At 53.0% G+C, this 18,867-nt stretch overlaps 1 protein-coding gene across 7 annotated transcripts; it reads left to right on the top strand.

Moving 5' to 3' along the window:
• The first annotated feature begins 49 nt into the window (after positions 1 to 49).
• On the top strand, positions 50 to 11,187 carry AMDHD2 (amidohydrolase domain containing 2). Of its 7 annotated transcripts, XM_036409549.2 has the most exons (11): positions 50 to 212; positions 347 to 483; positions 561 to 700; positions 8,530 to 8,584; positions 8,730 to 8,942; positions 9,027 to 9,115; positions 9,206 to 9,350; positions 9,424 to 9,531; positions 9,687 to 9,755; positions 10,485 to 10,586; positions 10,943 to 11,187. In XM_036409549.2, exons 1-11 carry the CDS (start codon positions 130 to 132, stop codon positions 11,029 to 11,031), a joined length of 1,230 nt encoding a protein of 409 aa, XP_036265442.1. In that variant the 5' UTR covers positions 50 to 129; the 3' UTR covers positions 11,032 to 11,187. The 7 variants fall into 7 exon arrangements, with proteins under 7 accessions (XP_036265442.1, XP_036265444.1, XP_045427362.1 ...); XM_036409551.2 differs by lacking the exon at positions 9,424 to 9,531 and having other exon boundaries at positions 9,569 to 9,755; XM_045571406.1 differs by lacking the exon at positions 9,424 to 9,531 and having other exon boundaries at positions 9,569 to 9,755; positions 10,422 to 10,586.
• Positions 11,188 to 18,867: the final 7,680 nt, after the last annotated feature.

Genomic DNA, 18,867 nt, shown 5'->3' with positions numbered 1-18,867 from the left:
CGTGGGCACGCTGGCCACGTGACATGCGCTGCAGTCAGCTGAGGGTCATGTGGGTGGGGCCGGTTCCGGGCAGGATAGAGCTGCGGGGCTTCCGGCGCCCGCAGCTGAATTCGGTTCATTCGGCTCAAGATGCGCGGCGGGGAGGGCGCCTCGCGGGCCCCAGTGCTCCAGCTCACCAACTGCCGCATCCTGCGGGGCCGGAGGCTGCTCAGGTGGCGTGCGGGCCGGCGGGTGCGGGGCCGGCGCTGCTGGGTGGAGCCGGCGGGAGCAGGGGCTGGGCGTGGTGGACGCGGGCTGGGTGCCGGGGCTGGGCCGGCGACGCGAGCCCCCACCCCTCTGTCCGCAGGGAGGATCTGTGGGTGCGCGAGGGCCGCATTCTGGACCCAGAGAAGCTCTTCTTTGAGGAGCGGCTCTTAGCCGACCAGCGGCGGGACTGCGGGGGCTGCATCCTGGCGCCCGGCTTCATTGACGTGCAGATCAACGGTGCGGGCAGGGCCTGGGGGCGGAGGCCCGGGAGGAGCTCCGAGCACCGTGCGACCTCCTCTTTTCTGTGGCCACAGGTGGATTTGGCGTTGACTTCTCCCAGGCCACAGAGGATGTGGGTTCGGGAGTAGCCCTGGTAGCCCAGAGGATCTTGTCGCACGGAGTCACCTCTTTCTGTCCCACCTTAGTCACCTCGCCACCAGAGGTTTATCACAAGGTGAGGTCAGGCGCCCGGCCTCCAGCAAAGGGGGCCCGAGAAGTAGCCAGCTCCTTAATTTTCAGGTACCATCTCCTCTCCCCACAAATGCCCCTGAGCGCTTGGGTCTGACCTTACCTGCTGACCTTCCGCCATCTGGTCCTTGGGTCCTGTCCCCTGGTCGTTCTCAAATTCAGGTGTCCCTCTGCCTGCTGCCCAAGGCCCGCTGTCATTTCCGGTCTGCCTGTTGCAGCTGTCCCCACAGGCCTCCACATTTGCTGCCTCAGCACCTTCACCTGTCACGTGCCTTTCCTACGCTATACTCTGGCTACCTCCAGGTCCCAGAAACTGCCTCCTGGATCAAGGCCATGGACTTTCCCATTGCCACACCCTTAGCCACTTCTCAGGCCTTTCCCTCGCTAACCTGCCTGTGGTATAAGGTATATCCACAGAGAAGCTCCATTGTACTCCAGCCTTTCTCTGCTGCTCCTGCCTACACCCCACACCCTCCCACTTCACTTCTCACCTGCAAGGCCTGCTCTTCAGGTGTCTGGGATCCTTTTTCCTTTAAGAAGTTTTACTTTTCATGCAGTTTCTTCACTTTACTCTTTGCCACATTTAATTATTTGGTCTCGTTCTCTGTGTGTGTATGTTTTATTTTTCCTGGAGGAGGTCGTATAGGTTGTGCCTCTGTAGCTATTTTTAAAAATATATATTTTATTGATTTTGTACAGAGAGGAAGGGAGAGAGACAGAGAGTTAGAAACATCGATGAGAGAGAGAGTCATTGATCAGCTGCCTCTTGCACACCCCGTACTGGGGATATGCCTGCAACCAAGGTACATGCCCTTGACTGGAATCGAACCCGGGACCTTTCAGTCCCCAAGCCGACGCTCTATCCATTGAGCCAAACCGGTTTCAGCCACCTAGCTATTTCTTAATAGCATGGGTATTGTGTAGGCATAATAGAGTTATTGAATTTAGGAAATTGTAAACTATCCTCTTTGTTCCAGTTTTGTATTTTTTCTTCCAGTACAGCAGTGTTTCCCAAACTTCTCTCATGATAAGAATCACCTGGTTAAGTATACAATTTTACCTATATGTTCCCAAAAATTCTAGTTTAGCACTTCTTAGTTGGGATTCAGAAATCTGTAGTTTAACAACTCCACCAGGTGATTCTCATCATGAGAGAAGTTTGGGAAACACTGCAGTACAAGATCCATTCCCCGATCATTGATTGCATTACCCTTTGTGGGTTCCCTCCTGGGTGCGTGGAGATAGCACCAGAGCCAGGAGCTGTGGGAGGTGGATGTGGGCTTCTGACTTTATAATCTGTCAGCTGGGAGATTCATCACTTCTTTTTTTAAAAAAAATTATATATATATATATATATATATGTTTTTATTGATTTTTTACAGAGAGGAAGGGAGAGGGATAGAGAGGAAGGGATAGAGGGATGAGAGAAACATCTATCAGCTGCCTCCTGCACACCCCCTATTGGGGATGTGCCCACAACTGAGGTACATGCCCTTAACTGGAATTGAACCTGGGACCCTTCAATCTGCAGGCTGAGGCTCTATCCACTGAGCCAAACCGGTTAGGGCCGTGGTAGGCAAACGGTGGCTCATGAGCCACATGCAACTCTTTGGCTCCTGAGTGTGGCTCTTTCACAAAATACCCCGGCCTGGGCTACTGTGTTTTGAAAAGTGGCATTAGAAGAAGTTTAAGTTTAAAAAATCTGGCTCTCAAAAGAAATTTCAATCGTTGTGCTGTTGATACTTGGCTCTGTTGACTAATGAGTTTGTCGACCACTGGATCAGGGTTCCTTACTCCTTCTTAGCCTCAGTTTCCTCAAACCTAAAGTGAGAATAATAATGGTATTCATCTTTTAGAGTTGTTGGTTGCTCAGCACTGTGCTTGGTATATATTAGGCACGAACTAATGTCAGCTGTGGACATGGTTCTGGAGACCTATCGCAGCTCTTCCATCAGAGTCAGGTGTTCGAAACCAAACTCATCTTCCTGTTACAGACTCGCACCTGATTCCATTCTTTCTCTCCTGGTCATTATCCTATAATTTACCGAACCTGGAATCCTGGGACATGCTCTCCCTCTTACTCCTTTGTTCTTTGTCTTCCCCCTTCCCAGTCCCCACCAGTGAGACTTAGTGACTGTTATCCTAGTCTCCTGAAGAGTGTACAGGGCTCAGCTCAGTACTCACTCTCCTCTCCTGCCCTTATCTGCAGGGTAAACACCACCTCCCAAATATTGTCTCCCTGCCTGCCAAGCGTTTGCTCTGCCCAGGCACATTCTGGCGATTCCAGGCAGCTGCTCTCCTGCCCACCCCCACCCCTCACCCCATCCTCTGCCTTTCGGTGTCTGCTGTGCCAGCTGGTTCACATCCTTCCCCATCTACCTGCTCAGTACATTGGCCCATCGTGATACAAACTGAGGTCTTTTCCTCAGGAGAAGGAGCTGTGCCAGAGGACTTTTATTCCCAGCACTCATCAACTCCTTAAACACGTACAGGATAAAGGCCTTGGGAAGCAGAGAGTAAACTGATTTATGGTGGGAATTGTTGAGGGCTTTGAACATAAAAGTTTTAATACAGGTATCATCTTAGAAACTACAGGACTGCTCACTTGGATGTCTCCCCTAGCCCCACTCCAATCCACGCCCCCTTCTTTGATGGCCCATTCATACTGAGCCGAACTAGATTGCCACTTTGTCCGAGTTATCTGAGTTTTGTCATCATGCTCTGGTCCACTGAGATCACCTGCTCTTTCTCGGGTGTCCTCCAGCCTTGCCTTTTTCTGCCCTTCCAGTAGGGAGGTTGGCTTGCATTGTTGTCTGCTTTTCTGAGGCAAGATCAGGTACCTCCTCAGGGGGCAGCCAGGTCATGGCCTCTAGCCCACATCTACACTTTTACCTTCCCCACTCTTTTCCTCCCTTGTAGGTGCCTCATTCCCTTCACCTTTACACTGTTTTTTATTCTGTTCTCTCTGCTTAATGCTCTCTCACTTTCCCTCTTAAAGCTGTTCTAGAAAAACCCACCTATTGTCTCTTCTTTGATCTTCAGTGAACTTATATATGTTATAACTTACATGTCTTATTAGGAAAAATAGTAGCCCTTTGCCCCCACCACTTCTCACTGAGGGACAGTCACTTTTTATTTATTTTTTTATGGGACAGTCACTTTCAACTCAGTTGACCCTTTGGAGTTTATCCTTATATCTCTAAAAACTACGCTGGTACTCCTGCTTGACTTTAAGCTTAGAGCAGTATATATTTGCTTCCCATCAGGAACTTAATGATTGGCTCTCTTTGGCCCGTTGAGCAGAGCCTCTTTTAGCTCCTCTGGCTTCTATCTTCCCCAGTAGTTTCTTGCAATTTTTGTAGATTAGTCACTGGGACTATGTTAAAGAGGACTTGCAGCTCATTTACATTTTTAAAAAATCCTCACCTGAGGATTTTCCATTGCTTTTGGATGGGGGAGTGGGGGGCAGAGGGAAAGAGAAAGAGAAAGGGAAAGAAACATATGTTATTGTGAGAGACATATCGATTGGGTGCCTCCTGCATGCTGACCAGGGCTTAGGAATGAGCCTGCAATCCAGGTGTGTGCCCTTGACTGGGAATCCAACTCGAAACCCTTTGGTGCTTGGGGCTGGCACTAACCACTGAGAAACACCAACCAGGGCTACGTTTTTCAAAAGATATATTTTTAAATTAAATTTTTAGAGGAAGAAAAAAGAAAAGGGAGAAAGAGAAACATCAGTGTGACAACGGAACATCAATCATCTACCTCCTGCACAGCCGAACCCCAGGCCTGTGCCCTGATGGGGATCAAACCAGCCACCTTTCGTGTAGGGGATGATGCTCCAATCGACTGAGCCACCGGCCAGGGCTGCATAGTTTTTACCTGCTGACTTTTTTTTTTTTTTTTTTTTTAATATATTTTATTGATTTTGTACAGAGAGGAAGGGAGATAGTTAGAAACATTGATGAGAGAGAGTCATCAATCAGCTGCTTCTTGCACACCCCCTACTGGGGATATGCCCGCAACCAAGGTACATGCCCTTGAGCGGAATCGAACCCGCGACCCTTCAGTCCCCAAGCCTGAAGTCCCTCTATCCATTGAGCCAAACCGGTCTTGGCTTACCTGCTGACTTAATGCCAGGCTTCCTGCCAGTTGTCTCTCTCCTCTTTGGGGATATTTAGACAGACCACGGGTTCCATCTGGCTCGTCTTCTTGTGGAAGCTTTGGGACCTACTTTTCCAGCGCTGGCTGCTGGCCCTACCTGGCCACACTGTCCCCTGACCCTCACTTGGGGTCCTCTGGCCTCTTTCTGCTGGATCTTTCTGCGTCCTGAGTCTTCCTCTCTGCTGGCACACATCTTTGTTCGGTGGAGCACATCCTCTAGTGACTTTCGGAGAGAGGGGTCGGAAAAGGTAAAGCTTTGAGGTCTTGATAGTCTGAAAATGTTGTCTCTGGATTGATGGTTTGACTAGATTAGAATAATAATTCTTCTTTTAATAGATTTTTATTGGTTTCAGAGAAGAAGGGAGAGGGGGAGAGAGAAACATCAATGATGAGAGAGAATCATTGATCAGCTGCCTTCTACAGTCCCCTTACTGGGGATGGAGCCCGCAACCCCAGCCTGTGCCCTTGACCGGAATCTAACCTGGGACTCTTCAGTCAGCAGGGTGATGCTGTATCCACTGAGCAAAACTGGCCAGCGCTAGGTTAGAATGCTAAGTGAGGAGGCATTTTTCTCTAGGATTTTAAAGGCGCTTAACTTCCAGAGTGCCGATGAGAACTTGGAAGCCATCTGACCCCTGACCCTGCGTGTGCCCTGTTTCTTCTCTCTGGAAAGTGTGGCATCTTCCTTCGTCCCTGGGTCTGACGTCTCAGCGGGACATTTCGGGGACTGGGGGGAGCGCTTCCACTTTGCTGGCCTTCGTCGGGGCCTGTCAATCTGGAAGTTCAGTTTTGGGGGTTTTTGTTTGTTTGTTGGGGTTTTGTTGTTGTTGGTTTTTTTGTTTGTTTGTTTTTGGGTTTTTGGTTTTCTTTAATGATTTTTCTCCATCATTTCTTTGTCTTTTCCTTGTGGGAGTTATTCTGCTGTTTTAACATTTCAAAAAATATAAGATATAAGATGTGCAAGGGAGTTCCTCTGGCATGGTAGCTCTGGTTCCATCCTGTAGTGACATTTATTATATATTTCTGGCACTTTAATGTGCAAGTGCTTGCTTTCCCTCCTGAATGTTCTTTTTTTTCTAACATCCCATTCTTTTGTTGTTGTTTTTATTTGTTTTGTTTTAGGAATAGTTTATTGATTTTTAGAGAGAGGAAGGGAGAAGAGAGAAACATCAATGTGAGAGCATAACATAGATTGCCTGCCTCTTACATACCCCCTCCTGGGGATTGAGCCTACAACCTGGGCATGTGTCTTGACCGGGAATTGAACCAGCAACCACCTGGTGCATTGCAGGATGGAACAAACTGAGATACACCGGCCAGGGCTCACATCCCATTCTTATTTCACAGGTACGAGGCCTCTCTTACATGTTCTCCTTTCCTTGGGTTTTGCTCTCAGCCAGGTGTGTCCTTTCAAAGGCTTTCTCAAGCCGGTGGGCCTTGGTGGTGTATTCTGATTGAGAACAGTTCTCAGCTAGCCGCCAGGAGGCTGGGGTGTTCTGAGAGCACCCTTAGGCTGAGATCTCTGAGTCCTGTCTCCTGAGCTGGTCAAACCCCCAGAGAAGAGTCTAGTTCTGTTCAGAGGGAATAGTCCTGACTGGTGACATTCAGGGAGCATTAAAAATATAAACTTCAGCTGAAACCGGTTTGGCCTGTGGACTGAGGGGTCCCGGGTTCAATTCCGGTTCAAGGTATTGGGCACATGACCAGTGGGAGGTGTGCAGGAGGCGGCTGATAGATGTTCTTCTCTCATCGATGTTTTTAACTCTCTACCCCTCTCCCTTTCTCACTGTAAAAAATCAATAAAATATATATTTTTTAATATTTATATATCTATATTATAGACTTCAGCCCTAGCTGGTTTGGCTCAGTGGATAGAGCATTGGCCTATGGACTGAAGGGTCCTGGGTTCAGTTCCGGTCGGGGGCACATGCCTAGATCTTGGGCTCGACCCCTGGTGTGGGGCGTGCAGGAAGCAGCCAATCAATGTGTTTCTCGAATCATTGATGTTTCTATCTCTCCCTCTCCCTTCTTCTCTGAAATCACTCAATCCGTGTGTGTGTGTGTGTGTAAGTGTAACAACATACACACACTGCAGCCCTGGCTGCCCTAGCTGGTTCGGTTCAGTGAATAAAGCATCAGCCCGCAGACTGAAGGGCCCCAGATCGGCGTACTTTGGTTGCAGCTTGATCCCTGACCCTGGTTGGGGGTGCATTTGGGAGGCAACCAATCAATGTTTCTCACATCAGGTTTCTCTCTCTGTCTCTCCCTCTCCCTTCCACTCTCTAAAAATCAATGGACAAATATCCTTGGGTGATGATTAATGACAACAATAAAAAATATATAAAAACGTCAGGCCCTGGCTGGGTAGCTCAGTTGGTTAGAGCATTGTCCCAGTGTGTCAAGGTTGTGGGTTCAATCCCTGGTCAGGGCACATATAAGAATCAACCAACGAGCCCTAACCGGTTTGGCTCAGTGGATAGAGCGTCAGCCTGCAGACTGAAAGGTCTCAGGTTTGATTCCGGTCTAGGGCATGTACCTTGATTGCGGACACATCCTCAGTGGGAGGTGTGCAGGAGGTAGCTGATCGATGTTTCTCTCTCATCAATGTTTCTGACTATTCCTCTCCCTTCTCTGTAAAAAATCAATAAAACATATTAAAAAAAGAATCAACCAATGAGTGTATAAATGAGTGGGACAAGTCAAATGTTTCTCTCTCCTTCTCCCTCTCCTTTTCCCTCTCCCTCTCCTTCCTCTCTCTCTCTCCCCCTCTACCCCCCTCCTCCCTTCCTCTCTCCAAAATCATATACATTTCATTTTAGTTGCCCCATTTTCTGCTTCTACCCACGTGTGGTTTACTTCTCTAGGCTCTTGGCATGGCATATCGGGGACCCAGCTGCTCTTTAATGAGGCTCCTGCTGTCTGTCCGCCCACTTCTCCAGGCACCAGGTGTTGCCCACCTGCGCCCACGGGGGCTTTGGGGCCTTGTTCCCTTCCTTTCCCGCAGTGTGGCTGCACGCATCTGCCCAGCACTCACTGTTGGGCTCCAGCCAGGGCCAGCTGCCCTTCTGTCCTCTCGGTCACACCGGCTTTGAGCCTCTTAGATATCCCTGTACTCTATCCCAGGGACTCTCCAGTGTTCTGTGGGCTCCTTCCCCGCCTTGACGGAGGGAGATGTGGGCTGGGATGCCTGCCTGCCTGCCCACCCACCTCCACGATCACTACATTGTGTGAGCACCTGCTACACCCTCATGACTGTCCTGCTCTGGGCACAGTGTAGCCGTATTGGCGGTGCCTGAAACCCTGCTCTTGCTCCTTGCTCTGCCTGGATGCACGCACTCCTTCTGCCTCTGGCCCTCAGGGAGGCCAGGCCAGCACCCTGTCTAGGTCCAAACCCTTGGTGCATGCTGCCTGGACTTGGGCCATGCCCCTGACCCTTGCCTGGGGTCTCCTCGCCTCCTGGGCCTCATAGGAAGGCCTGTCATCCTCGGTGCTGCTGACCTGCCCCGCTGGTTCTGAGCGCCATGCTTTCCCGGACCAGGGTTGGGGGCCGTTGACCATCTTGAGCACTAGGCTCGGGACTGTGACCGCGGCTGGGCTGTAACATTGGTGCTGGGCCATTGGGGCAGGGCTTTAACAGCTGGTTCCCTCCAGGTCCTTCCTCAGATCCCTGTGAAGAGTGGTGGTCCCCATGGGGCAGGGGTCCTCGGTGAGTGGCTGACCCCCCTCCTCGCCCCCACCCTGGGAGGTTCCTATGGGACCTGTTGGCAGTCCCTATGCATCCAGATGCCCAAATGGGGTGGGAGGGTGGGCCGGTGAGAGGCCTGCAGGAGCCATCCACTCCCTCCTACCAGGTGTGCACCTGGAGGGTCCGTTCATCAGCCGGGAGAAGCGGGGTGCGCACCCCGAGGCCTACCTGCGCTCTTTCGAGGCCAACGCCTTCCACGACGTTCTGGCCACCTACGGGTCCCTGGACAACGTCCGCATCGTCACACTGGCTCCTGAGCTGGGCCGTAGCCGGGAGGTGATCCGGGCGCTGACGGCTCGTGGCATCTGCGTGTCCCTAGGTGAGGGGGACGTCCCCAGCTGAGGGGAAGGCCGGCTGGTGCCCCTGGGCTGGCTGCAGGGTCTGAGTGCAGGTCCCCGTGCAGGGCACTCTGTGGCCGACCTGCAGGTTGCAGAGGAAGCCGTGCAGAGCGGGGCTACCTTCATCACCCACCTCTTCAACGCCATGCTGCCTGTGAGTGCTGCCCCGCGGCGGGCGGGCGGGCGGGCGGGCTGGGGGCCCCTGCTGTATGGAGCTCAGCTTCTCCATGCTGGCCCTGCCCAGTTCCACCACCGGGACCCTGGCATCGTGGGGCTCCTGACCAGTGACCGGCTGCCCCCAGGCCGCCACATCTTCTACGGAATGATCTCCGACGGCATTCACACCAACCCTGCCGCCCTGCGCATCGCCCACCGGGCCCATCCCCAGGGTGAGCGCCTGGGCAGGGCGGGGGCAGGTAGGAGGACCATGTGGGGCAGGTCCTGAGGCCTCTTCCCCCCCAGGGCTGGTGTTAGTCACCGATGCTGTCCCTGCCCTGGGCTTGGGCAATGGCCGACACACGCTAGGGCAGCAGGAGGTGGAAGTGGATGGGCTGACGGCCCATGTGGCAGGTGAGTGACCATTGTCCCCACCTGATGCCCACATCAGAGGAGCCTCTCGGCCCCTCTGGTGGGGTGCCAGAGCCTGGGTGTCCCCACACCCCATCCAGCGTGCCTGGTGGCCCCTACCCTCCACCCCCCCAGAGCCTGCCCTCTCTGCTCTCAAGGCACCAAGACCCTGTGCGGCAGCATAGCTCCGATGGACGTGTGCATCCGGCATTTCCTGCAGGCCACAGGTCAGCCAGGCCGGGGTGTGTGCGTGTTGGGGCGGAGGCTGCATCTGAGAGAAGCTGGACATCCCTTGTCTGTCATGTCTAGTGGGGTTCCTCAGGGATGGGCGTTAGTAAGTTGGTAAAGTCCCACCCATAGGGAGGGGGAGAGGAGGACAAGCAAAGAGCGGGCACCCAGGGTGACAGGCATCCAAGCCAGAGCACCCAAGACTTTGCCCCCATGAGAGCAGGGCACTGGTCCAGGGCCTATGGGATTGCAGGTCTTAGCAGGTACAGAGCTGTGATGAGGTGGAGGGAACCAGAGCAGCAATCTATGTTCTAGGGGTTATCTGGCAGAGGTTGTGGTTGGCCAGGCCCCTGGGAGCTGAGGGCTACCAGGGTCCAGGTTGCTGTTTAGAGCAGCAAGGAGACAGGCTGGATGCAGGAGGCGGAGGAAACTGGGTTTGGTTGACTTCTTGGTAGCGGCAAGCACCAAGTCCTGGGTGGCCTCATGGATGCCCAGGGTACTGCTTTCTTATGGGGTGGTCTCCCTGGGACCCAGGAGAAGGAGGGTCCCCATAGGGTTGGGATGGGTGAGTGGCTGCGAGGGATGAGGCTGGGTGGGGGGAGGGTGGGTCTTGTCAGCCTGCTGCAGAGTCCTGGGGTACAGCCCCACCACCACCCTATCCCTAGGACTTGGAGCGCCAGGGCCGTGGGGCGGGGTGAGGGTGGTCACCCGCTGTGTCTCCTGAGCAGGCTGCAGTGTGGAGTCAGCCCTGGAGGCTGCGTCGCTGCACCCCGCCCAGCTACTGGGACTGGAGAAGCTCAAGGGCACCCTGGACTTCGGGGCTGATGCAGGTCAGGGTCCAATGTGGGGTGGCCCGGGCAGCCTGAAGATTCGGGAGGCCTGGTGAGGCCTGGGACAGGGACAGGGTGGGCAGAGGGTGGAATCTCTCCTTCGTCCAGGCAGCCTTCCCCAGCCAGCCAGCCTCTGCAGGTCCCACCTCCCCTGACCTCTGGGACAAGATCGGGCGGGGCTGCTGGGACCCTTACTCCTTTCTCCTGCTGCCAGAGTCTCGGTTCCGGGGCCTCGGTCAGTCTGTGCTGGGTCAGGGCACCTTCTCCTACACAAGTTGTGTCCCAGGCTCTGGTTTTCCCACCGGCCTGGGGCTGGGGTAGCCCTGCCTCCTCCTCACTGTCCCCCTTTGACCCAGACTTCGTGATGCTCGACGACTCCCTCCACGTCCAGGCCACCTACATCTCGGGCGAGTTGGTGTGGCAGGCGGCGGCGGCGAGGCAGTGACCTGGACCCCAGCTGGAGGACACCCGCCTCACCTGGACACGGACAGCACTGGGCTGCCGAGGAGCTGGTCTCCGAGGAGTGAATGGGAGCCCTGTCCTGGGTGAATGACCTGAGCCCTGGAGGCGACTGGCTCGGATAAACCGTCTACCCCAAAGGCACTTGCCTGGTCTCTGAGTTTTGCTTCAAAGCAGGCTTCTTGCTGTTTCCGCTGTCACCCTGGTGGCCCTCCTGGGGCTGGGGCTGGGGCTTAGGATTGGGAGCCGGTGGACTCCAGCTCAGCCCAGCCTTGCAAGGAGGCATCCTGGGGTTTGTTGGAACTGGCTGAGGCCTGCAGACTCGCAGGCAGATGTGTCATTTGGAAATGAATGGAGGGTGGGAGGCGGAAGCCACAGGCTATCGGTTGAAAAGCTGAAAACTGGCAGAAGACACTTGGGGACAGTGAATGGAACAGTTGCAGAAGTTTGCCTGTTGTGGAGGCTGAGGGAAAGGGTACATCTGGGAATTTTAAACAGAAGAGCATTGGTCTTAGAGACAAGATATGGGCAAGGAATATGGGCAAGGTGTGTGGGTGTCCTGATTGCTCTCTGCACATCACCCCGCACTCCTCGTTGACCTCAGAGGGATCACACTGGCCTCCGGACCCCAGGTGGCCCAGCTCTGAGTTCAGGAGGCAGTGGTTGGACGCCCCCTGAGCTGACAGTGGCCACTGCTCCCTGGCCTGCCTGACTGGACCAGCCCTCGTGCCACCTTCACAAGCCCCCAAGATCGCCCAGGCTCGGAATCTTTAGAATCTTCTGAACAACCCAACTCCCAGGAGGGCTCCATGAGCCATCCTGTACCTGGTGTTTGTGCAGCTGTAGGTAACCCTGTCTGGAGTTGGTGGGCAGTGTGTGGTCACCAATGTCCTGTGCCCTGCAGGACACAGGGTTCGACTGGACCCCACCGTCCGAGTCTCCTCGCCCTGGCAAAGGTCCCTGGGAGAGGGCAGATGAGCTCGGCTAATAGGTTGGCAGCTGAGCAGTGGTTGTCAGCACTTTCCTGGCACTGGGCCTCATTCATAACCTGTGGGTATTCACGTGCTCCGTTCACCGGCCAGAAACTCAAAGGGCTGTCCTCTGTCATCGGGGGCGCTGAGTCCCAGCGCTGTGAGCACTGGCCAGTCCTTGGCCCCGCCTAGTCACCCGCGGGAGCCTTCCTTGGGCCTGTCAGCTCTCCGAGGGGAGAATCGTGGGGGGACTGGTGGAGATAGATGGTGGCCAGCTAGGTGACACCAGAGAGGGCAGGAGCTAGCACTGGCTGGGAAGAAAGCACTTCAGCAGCGGGAACTGCCCCACAGTGCGGAGGCTCAGTGTGTTGAACAGAACTGGGCTGCAGCTGGGCCCCGCAGCTGCAGGGAGAGCTCTGATGTTATTTGCAGTGTAGAGGCAGTGGCTGAAGTATCTTTTTTATTTTTTATTGTGATAAAACACATGTAACAATCGTCATTTTTTACCATTTAAAAAATATATATTTTTATTGATTTCAGAGAGGAAAGAAAAGGGAGAGAAAAATAGAAACATCAATGATGAGAGAATCATTGATCGGCTGCCTCCTGCATGCCTCCTACTGGGGACCAAGCCTGCAACGGAGATATGTGCCTTTGACTGGAATCGAACCCAGGACTCTTCAGTTCTCGGGCCAACACTCTATCCACTGAGCCAAACCAGCTAAGGCATTTTTTTTCCCCTCACTATTTTTGAGTATACAGTTGTTGGCATTAAATACATTCACATTATTGTGCAATCATCACCACCATTTCCAGAACGTTTTCATCACCCCAAACGGAAATTGCATCCATTAAACACTAACCCACATTCCCCCTCCCCCAGCCCTGGCATCCGCCTGCCCACTTTGTTTCTAAGTCTGAGGCTGCCATTTTAAGTGCTTTGAGTTGCTGGGGGGTATGGTGCTGGGCAGCAGGGAGACGCTGAGGGGCTGGCTGGCTGTGGGATGAGATGAGACGGGCTTGCCCAGGTGGCAGTGAGATGAGACCGGCTTGCCCTCCCGTGGGTGTGGACGGGGAGGGGGGAGGTGATGCTAGGTGTGTGCCTGACTCACTGGAGCGGGGGTGACTCACGGAGATGCGGAGGCTGAGGAAGGATCCCTGGGAGGCGACCTGGCCTGCTCTTAGGATCTCCCGGCTGGTTGAAGGTGTGTGAATGGGGAGGCTCGAGGGCCCGGTGTTGGTCAGAGCCTGGCCCAGGGACTGGTTTGGCCCAGTCTGCCACCACGTTTTTGTTTTTTGTGGTTTTTTTTTTTTTTTAAATCGTATGAGTGTTTATTCCATTTCTGCTGGCAATATGGGAGAGCATCCGCAGAAATCTCTGCAGCTCCCCATGAGCCAGCAGCTTACACAAGGCAGGATTACGTGGTGAAGCAGGGACTGCAGGCATGAGGAAGTAGGAGGCTGGGGTGGGACTCCCTGTTTGGGCAACGAGGCTCTTAATCTTTCCGTGATCATAGGCTGTTCCCGGTGAAAATGGTTTCAACACCCCGGTCCGCGGGCGTACAACTCCCAGCAGGTCAGAATGTCCTTTCTTTAACCAGCATAGGGCAATCACGGTTAACAGCATGATTAATATTTCCCATAACCATAGCTAGTCCCCAATATTCTGTTCTTGCCCCTACCATTTCCCCACTGCTATTTCTATCATCTCATATCTACGAGATTAGTTTTAGATGAAAAGTCTCATCCTGCTGGACTGGATCTGCTTCTGCCTTGAAAGCAGTTCCTAGGGATGGAACACACCACATGCAGGATCTGGGATATGTTTTATTAGGGGTGTCGAACTCAATCAGAGAAGGGGCCAAAATCTAAAATCCAGCCTAAATCGCGGGCCGAATGGTTTACTGAACAGTCATAAACTGTCATTGTGATGGAAACGCAGCGGAGTGCAGTGATGACAGCGCGGTGCGGGCCACATTGCAAGGCCTGGCAGGGCGGATTTGGCCCGCGGGCCTTGTGTTTGACACATGTTGATATAAAATTTATATCAACTGAGAATTATCAGAAAGTTTAAAACAGCACATTCCGTTATGCTGAAACAGCAAATAACCTATCACTGCCTGGTTTTCTAGAACTGTCTCCCTGGCCTGGCTCAGCTCTTGATTTATCCCACGTGTAGCCCTGGAGGCGGCATTCGGGGCTTTTCCGTGCTACACGCCAGCTGGATCCCTCCCGCATTAAGGAGCCCACCATTAGCGGCTTTAACAAAAGTGGTCTGAGCGACACAGTCAGTAGGGCTCCTCAGGCGGGGAGCGTCATTGCAGTCCAGCACCACGGGCTTGAGAATGTCTCTCTGGTTCAGACCCTGTGAAGTTTAAAGATAGTCATCCTAAGGAACAGGGCTCCCCTCACCTCCCATCCCCACTCCCGTGCTATTGGCAGGGAGTTACCCTACATCTCAGAAAACAACCAGCCAGCGGCTAAGTATGTCCATTACTGTGTAAGGGCAGGTGAAATTATCAGAACAATTCCTATTGTAGTTAGTAGCAACTGAAAGATAATAACTGGACCAGACCTTTGCCAGAGGGAACCACTGCAGCGATCTTTAGAGGAAACATCCCTACATCCTTCTCCCAGACAGTGGGTCCCCACATATAAAGGTCCCTGTATATGACTTCCCAAAATGAATGGGTGAGTGGGATAATTCTGTATATTATCAATAGGTGTCCCGACTCCGACTCAGCAACATGTGAGGCCAGTTCTGCATAGGTTCCTCCACTGCCAGCCTCCGGCACCTCTTCACACTCGCAGCTGGGACGAGGGCCTGCCGCACACGGGCCTCAGCGCCGGCAGGTTCCTTCTGAAGCCCTAGGCTTCACCTCAGGATGATTAGGATACTGCGGAGAAGATGCACTCAGGGCTGGATGCTGATCTGCAGGAAGGTTTTGAGTGGTCCAGGTCAAAGAAGGCAGTTTGGGAGTGGGGGCTGGACCACAGGTTTCAACCATTGGGAGAGTGACAACCGCCCCCCAAAGAGGCTGAGCCTGAGCAGCCCGGCTTTCTCAATGAATCTGTCATAGGCAGTTAGGCCTGAGTGGAATAGGAAGTTATGCCCCATGCAGAGGGTCCCCACCACAGAGCACCAGGGGCCTAGCAACAGGCAAAACTCCAAGCACCACCACTGCCGTGAGCATTAGCCGCTGTAGGTGACATCTGGCCTCAGCGGGGTTCAGCTCCAGCCCCAAGCAGCAGCCAGCCAGCAGGGCAGTGATGTGGCTGACAGAACCTCTGCCGTGACTAATGACCCTCTGGCCTGTGCTGACCAACTGGTGGAGATTGTGACCTTGAGGGGACACACTTGGGAACCAGATGAATGTCCTACTGAGATTTCCCCCTGAGACCTCCGTATAAAAGCCCTCGGGACTGAGCCTCTCCTCACCCCGTTCTCCCACGTGTTTTCCTTGCCTTTTTTTCTCACCTGAGTATATTTTCCCAATGATCTTTAGAGAGAGTGGAAGAGAGAAAGCTGATGTGAGAGAAACACGTGGATTGGTTGCCTCCTACACGTGCCCCTGCCAGGGCCCGGGTCAGGAGGAACCTGCAACCAAGGTATGTGTCCTTGATCAGAACTGAGCCCGGGACCTTTCCGTCCACAGGCTGATGCTCTATCCACTGAGCCAGACTGCCTGGGTTGCCTTTTATCTCCTAAGTTCCAAAGGCCCTTTTTTGCCCTGATAGCTTGGTTCTTGAACCCATTTCTTCTATGGCTCACTTCTACCTCGCAGACTTTCTAAACAAACTTTATGGTTTTCATCTTGGCTCTGAATTCCTTCTTAGGCAGGACTCAAGATTGCTGAACCCATGTCTGCCTGACTCACCAGGTCTAATACCTGGTGCCCTTTCTCCACCAAAACTCCAGCTTAACCTGCTCCACTGCACCCTAGGCTGAGGGTGCCTTCTCAATCCTCCCAGGTGCTCTGCGGGGGCCCACAGGCCCAGGATGGGATGCAGCGCATCAGAATGCACCACAGAAGGACTCCTCCATGAGGGGTGAGCTGTAGAGAGAGAAAATGGAGCGGGCCTCTGTGGAGCCAACCAGGAATCCCAAAGGGCGGCATGTACCATGGCGAAGCTGAAGGGGCGAGGTAGTCCTCTGAACTAGCAAAGGGGGAGACGTGCCGGAAGCCAGGAGCCAGCAAGGCAGAGTAGCCCAGTGCCCTCATGGCACCTGCAGACCAGGCTTAGCCCCACCCTGCTGGGCTCTGCCTCTGCACATCTTCCTGCCCCACAATGCCCCCCCTCCAGCTCTTATCACCCCTATAGGCCTCCCCTTTTCCCTCCTCATGCCACTGCATCTCTGCAGACATCAATTGTACCCCTAAATGCCCTAGTACCTTAACCCTCCCCCCTCTGCCTGCCTTGAAACTTCCCTTCCATTAACAGCTTGGTGCTGTCCTTCCCGTGTGATCCTGCACGGGTTTCCCCATTTGTGGCTGGGTTTGTTTTATAAACTGACATTGCATTCTTTTTTTAATTTTAATTTTTTACTTTTTATAATATATTTTATCGATATTTTATAGAGAGGAGGAAGGGAGAGAGATAGAGAGATAGAAACGTCGATGAGAGAGAAACATCGACCAACTGCCTCTTGCTCACCCCCTACCGGGGATGTGCCCGCAACCAATGTACATGCCCTTGATCGGAGTCGAACCTGGGACCTTTCAGTCCGCAGACCGACGCTCTGCCACTGAGCCAAACCGGTTTCGGCTGACATTGCATTCTTGATAGAGCTCTTCCATTCACCATTTTCTTAAAAATATATATTTTATTGATTTTTTTACAGAGAGGAAGGGAGAGGTACAGAGAGTTAGAAACATCGATGAGAGAAAAACATCAATCAGCTGCTTCCTGCACCCCCCCCCCCCCCAATTGGGGATGTGTCCGCAACCAAGGTACATGCCCTTGAGCTTGTCCAGAATTGAACCTGGGACCCTTCAGTCTGCAGGCCGATGCTTTATCCACTGAGCAAAACCAGTTAGGGCTGACACTGCATTCTTGATAGAGCTCTGCCATTCACCATTTTTTAAAAAAAATAGTATATATATTTTATTGATTTTTTTACAGAGAGAAAGGGAGAGAAATAGTTAGAAACATCAATGAGAGAGAAACATAGATCAGCTGCCTCCTGTGCACCCCCTACTGGGGATGAGCCCGCAACCAAGGTACATGCCCTTGACTGGAATTGAACCTGGGATCCTTGAGTCCGCAGGCTGACGTTCTATCCATTGAGCCAAACCGGTTTCAGCCATTTGCCATTTTTTTAGTTGAACATGAAGTAGAGGGCTTCCCTGTTGGGGACACATCTGTTTCAATACTTTAACAAGGTGTCCCGTGTTCCCTAAGATGGATATTCCCTAACTTCAACATATCCTGCTTTGGACAATTTCATTCCTGCTTACCCCAAGCCCACTGCTCTGGATTCCTACTCCGCAGAAACTATATATATATATATATATATATATATATATATATATATATATATATATATGTGTGTGTGTGTGTGTGTGTGTGTGTGTGTGTGTGTGTGTGTGTGTGTGTATATACCTAAGTGACCAGGAATACCAGTCGACTGGTCACTCTGATGCACACTGACTCTCAACGCACAGGATTAGGCTCCCTCCTATCTGGATTGGGCCTGCAGGAATCAGGCTTTCTCCTGTCAGTATCAGGCCGAAACCGGCTCTCTGACATGCCTCAAGGGGTCCTGGATTGCAAGAGGGCACAGGCCAGGCTGAGGGATCCCACCAGTGAACAAATCTGTGCACCGGGCCTCTAGTGAATAATAAATGTTCTTTGTGCCTTTAAGTGTTTTTTTAAAAAAAATATATATTTTATTGATTTTGTACAAAGAGGAAGGGAGAGAGAGAGAGAGTTAGAAACATCGATGAGAGAGAGTCATCGATCAGCTGCCTCTTGCACACCCCCTACTGGGGATATGCCCGCAACCAAGGCACATGCCCTTGACCGGAATCAAACCCGGGACCTTTCAGTCCGCAGGCTGACATTCTATCAATTTAGCCAAACCGGTTTTGGCTGTGCCTTCAAGTTTTAAGGAAACATTACACAATGCTAGATAACTAATGCGCTCGCTGTGTGAAGTTAGGCAAGTTCCATTGCCATGGAACCCCATTTCCTCCTTTGTGCTGAGCAAGAAATACCTGAACTGGCACAAGTCAGGTGCAAGCACAAAGCCTGGCTTACAGTTAGTACTTCACGCAAATGGTCCATGTACATTAGGCAGCCTTTCAGCCACCTCCCAGGATGGGCGTGGTCATCCTCCTGCCTCTTCCTCAGTGGCACTTGCATCGCAATGTCAGGCCAAGACACTGCACTCTTGGCCCAAGGTCACCCTTCTGCCAGGAACAGGCTCTGGGCACAGGAGGGACAGAGAAAAGCTGGGGGCTGTCCTTCCCATTCCTCCAGCCAGGATGCCCGTGAACTCCGCTGGGACAGGTGAGTACTCCTCCCCTCCTGCTCACTGTCCGGGGAAGGGCAGCCAGAGCTAACACACGGAGGGGTACGCTGCCTCTCGCCAGGAGTGAGGAGCAGCCTGGCCTGGCCTGGGCTTTACACACTGGCTGCCACTGAGGCCCCACAAGAGCTGAGAACTGTCCTACTCTCCTCTGTCAGCTGCCACTCCCTGCCCTGCTGCTGCTGCCTGCTCAGCTGCCTCCTTCAGGCCTCCCACCGCCCCCCTCTCCACCCTCCCTCTCTCCTCACCCCTTCCCTGAGGCTGGCTGAAACGTGGTTGGCTCCACCTGCTGCTCCACTGGCTCTAGTTCTAGTGCTCA

This window comes from Pipistrellus kuhlii, unplaced genomic scaffold (genome assembly GCF_014108245.1).
Source record: "Pipistrellus kuhlii isolate mPipKuh1 unplaced genomic scaffold, mPipKuh1.p scaffold_m20_p_4, whole genome shotgun sequence".
NCBI classification, from domain to species: domain Eukaryota; kingdom Metazoa; phylum Chordata; class Mammalia; order Chiroptera; family Vespertilionidae; genus Pipistrellus; species Pipistrellus kuhlii.
This window is presented reverse-complemented; position numbering and strand designations above follow the sequence as displayed.

Coding starts and splice junctions, on each gene's coding strand:
- AMDHD2 (XM_036409549.2), top strand. CDS start 130: ATGCGCGGCGGGGAGGGCGCCTCGCGGGCCCCAGTGCTCCAGCTCACC. Junction 484..560: donor CATTGACGTGCAGATCAACG/GTGCGGGCAGGG, acceptor CTGTGGCCACAG/GTGGATTTGGCGTTGACTTC. Junction 10,587..10,942: donor GGACTTCGGGGCTGATGCAG/GTCAGGGTCCAA, acceptor CCTTTGACCCAG/ACTTCGTGATGCTCGACGAC.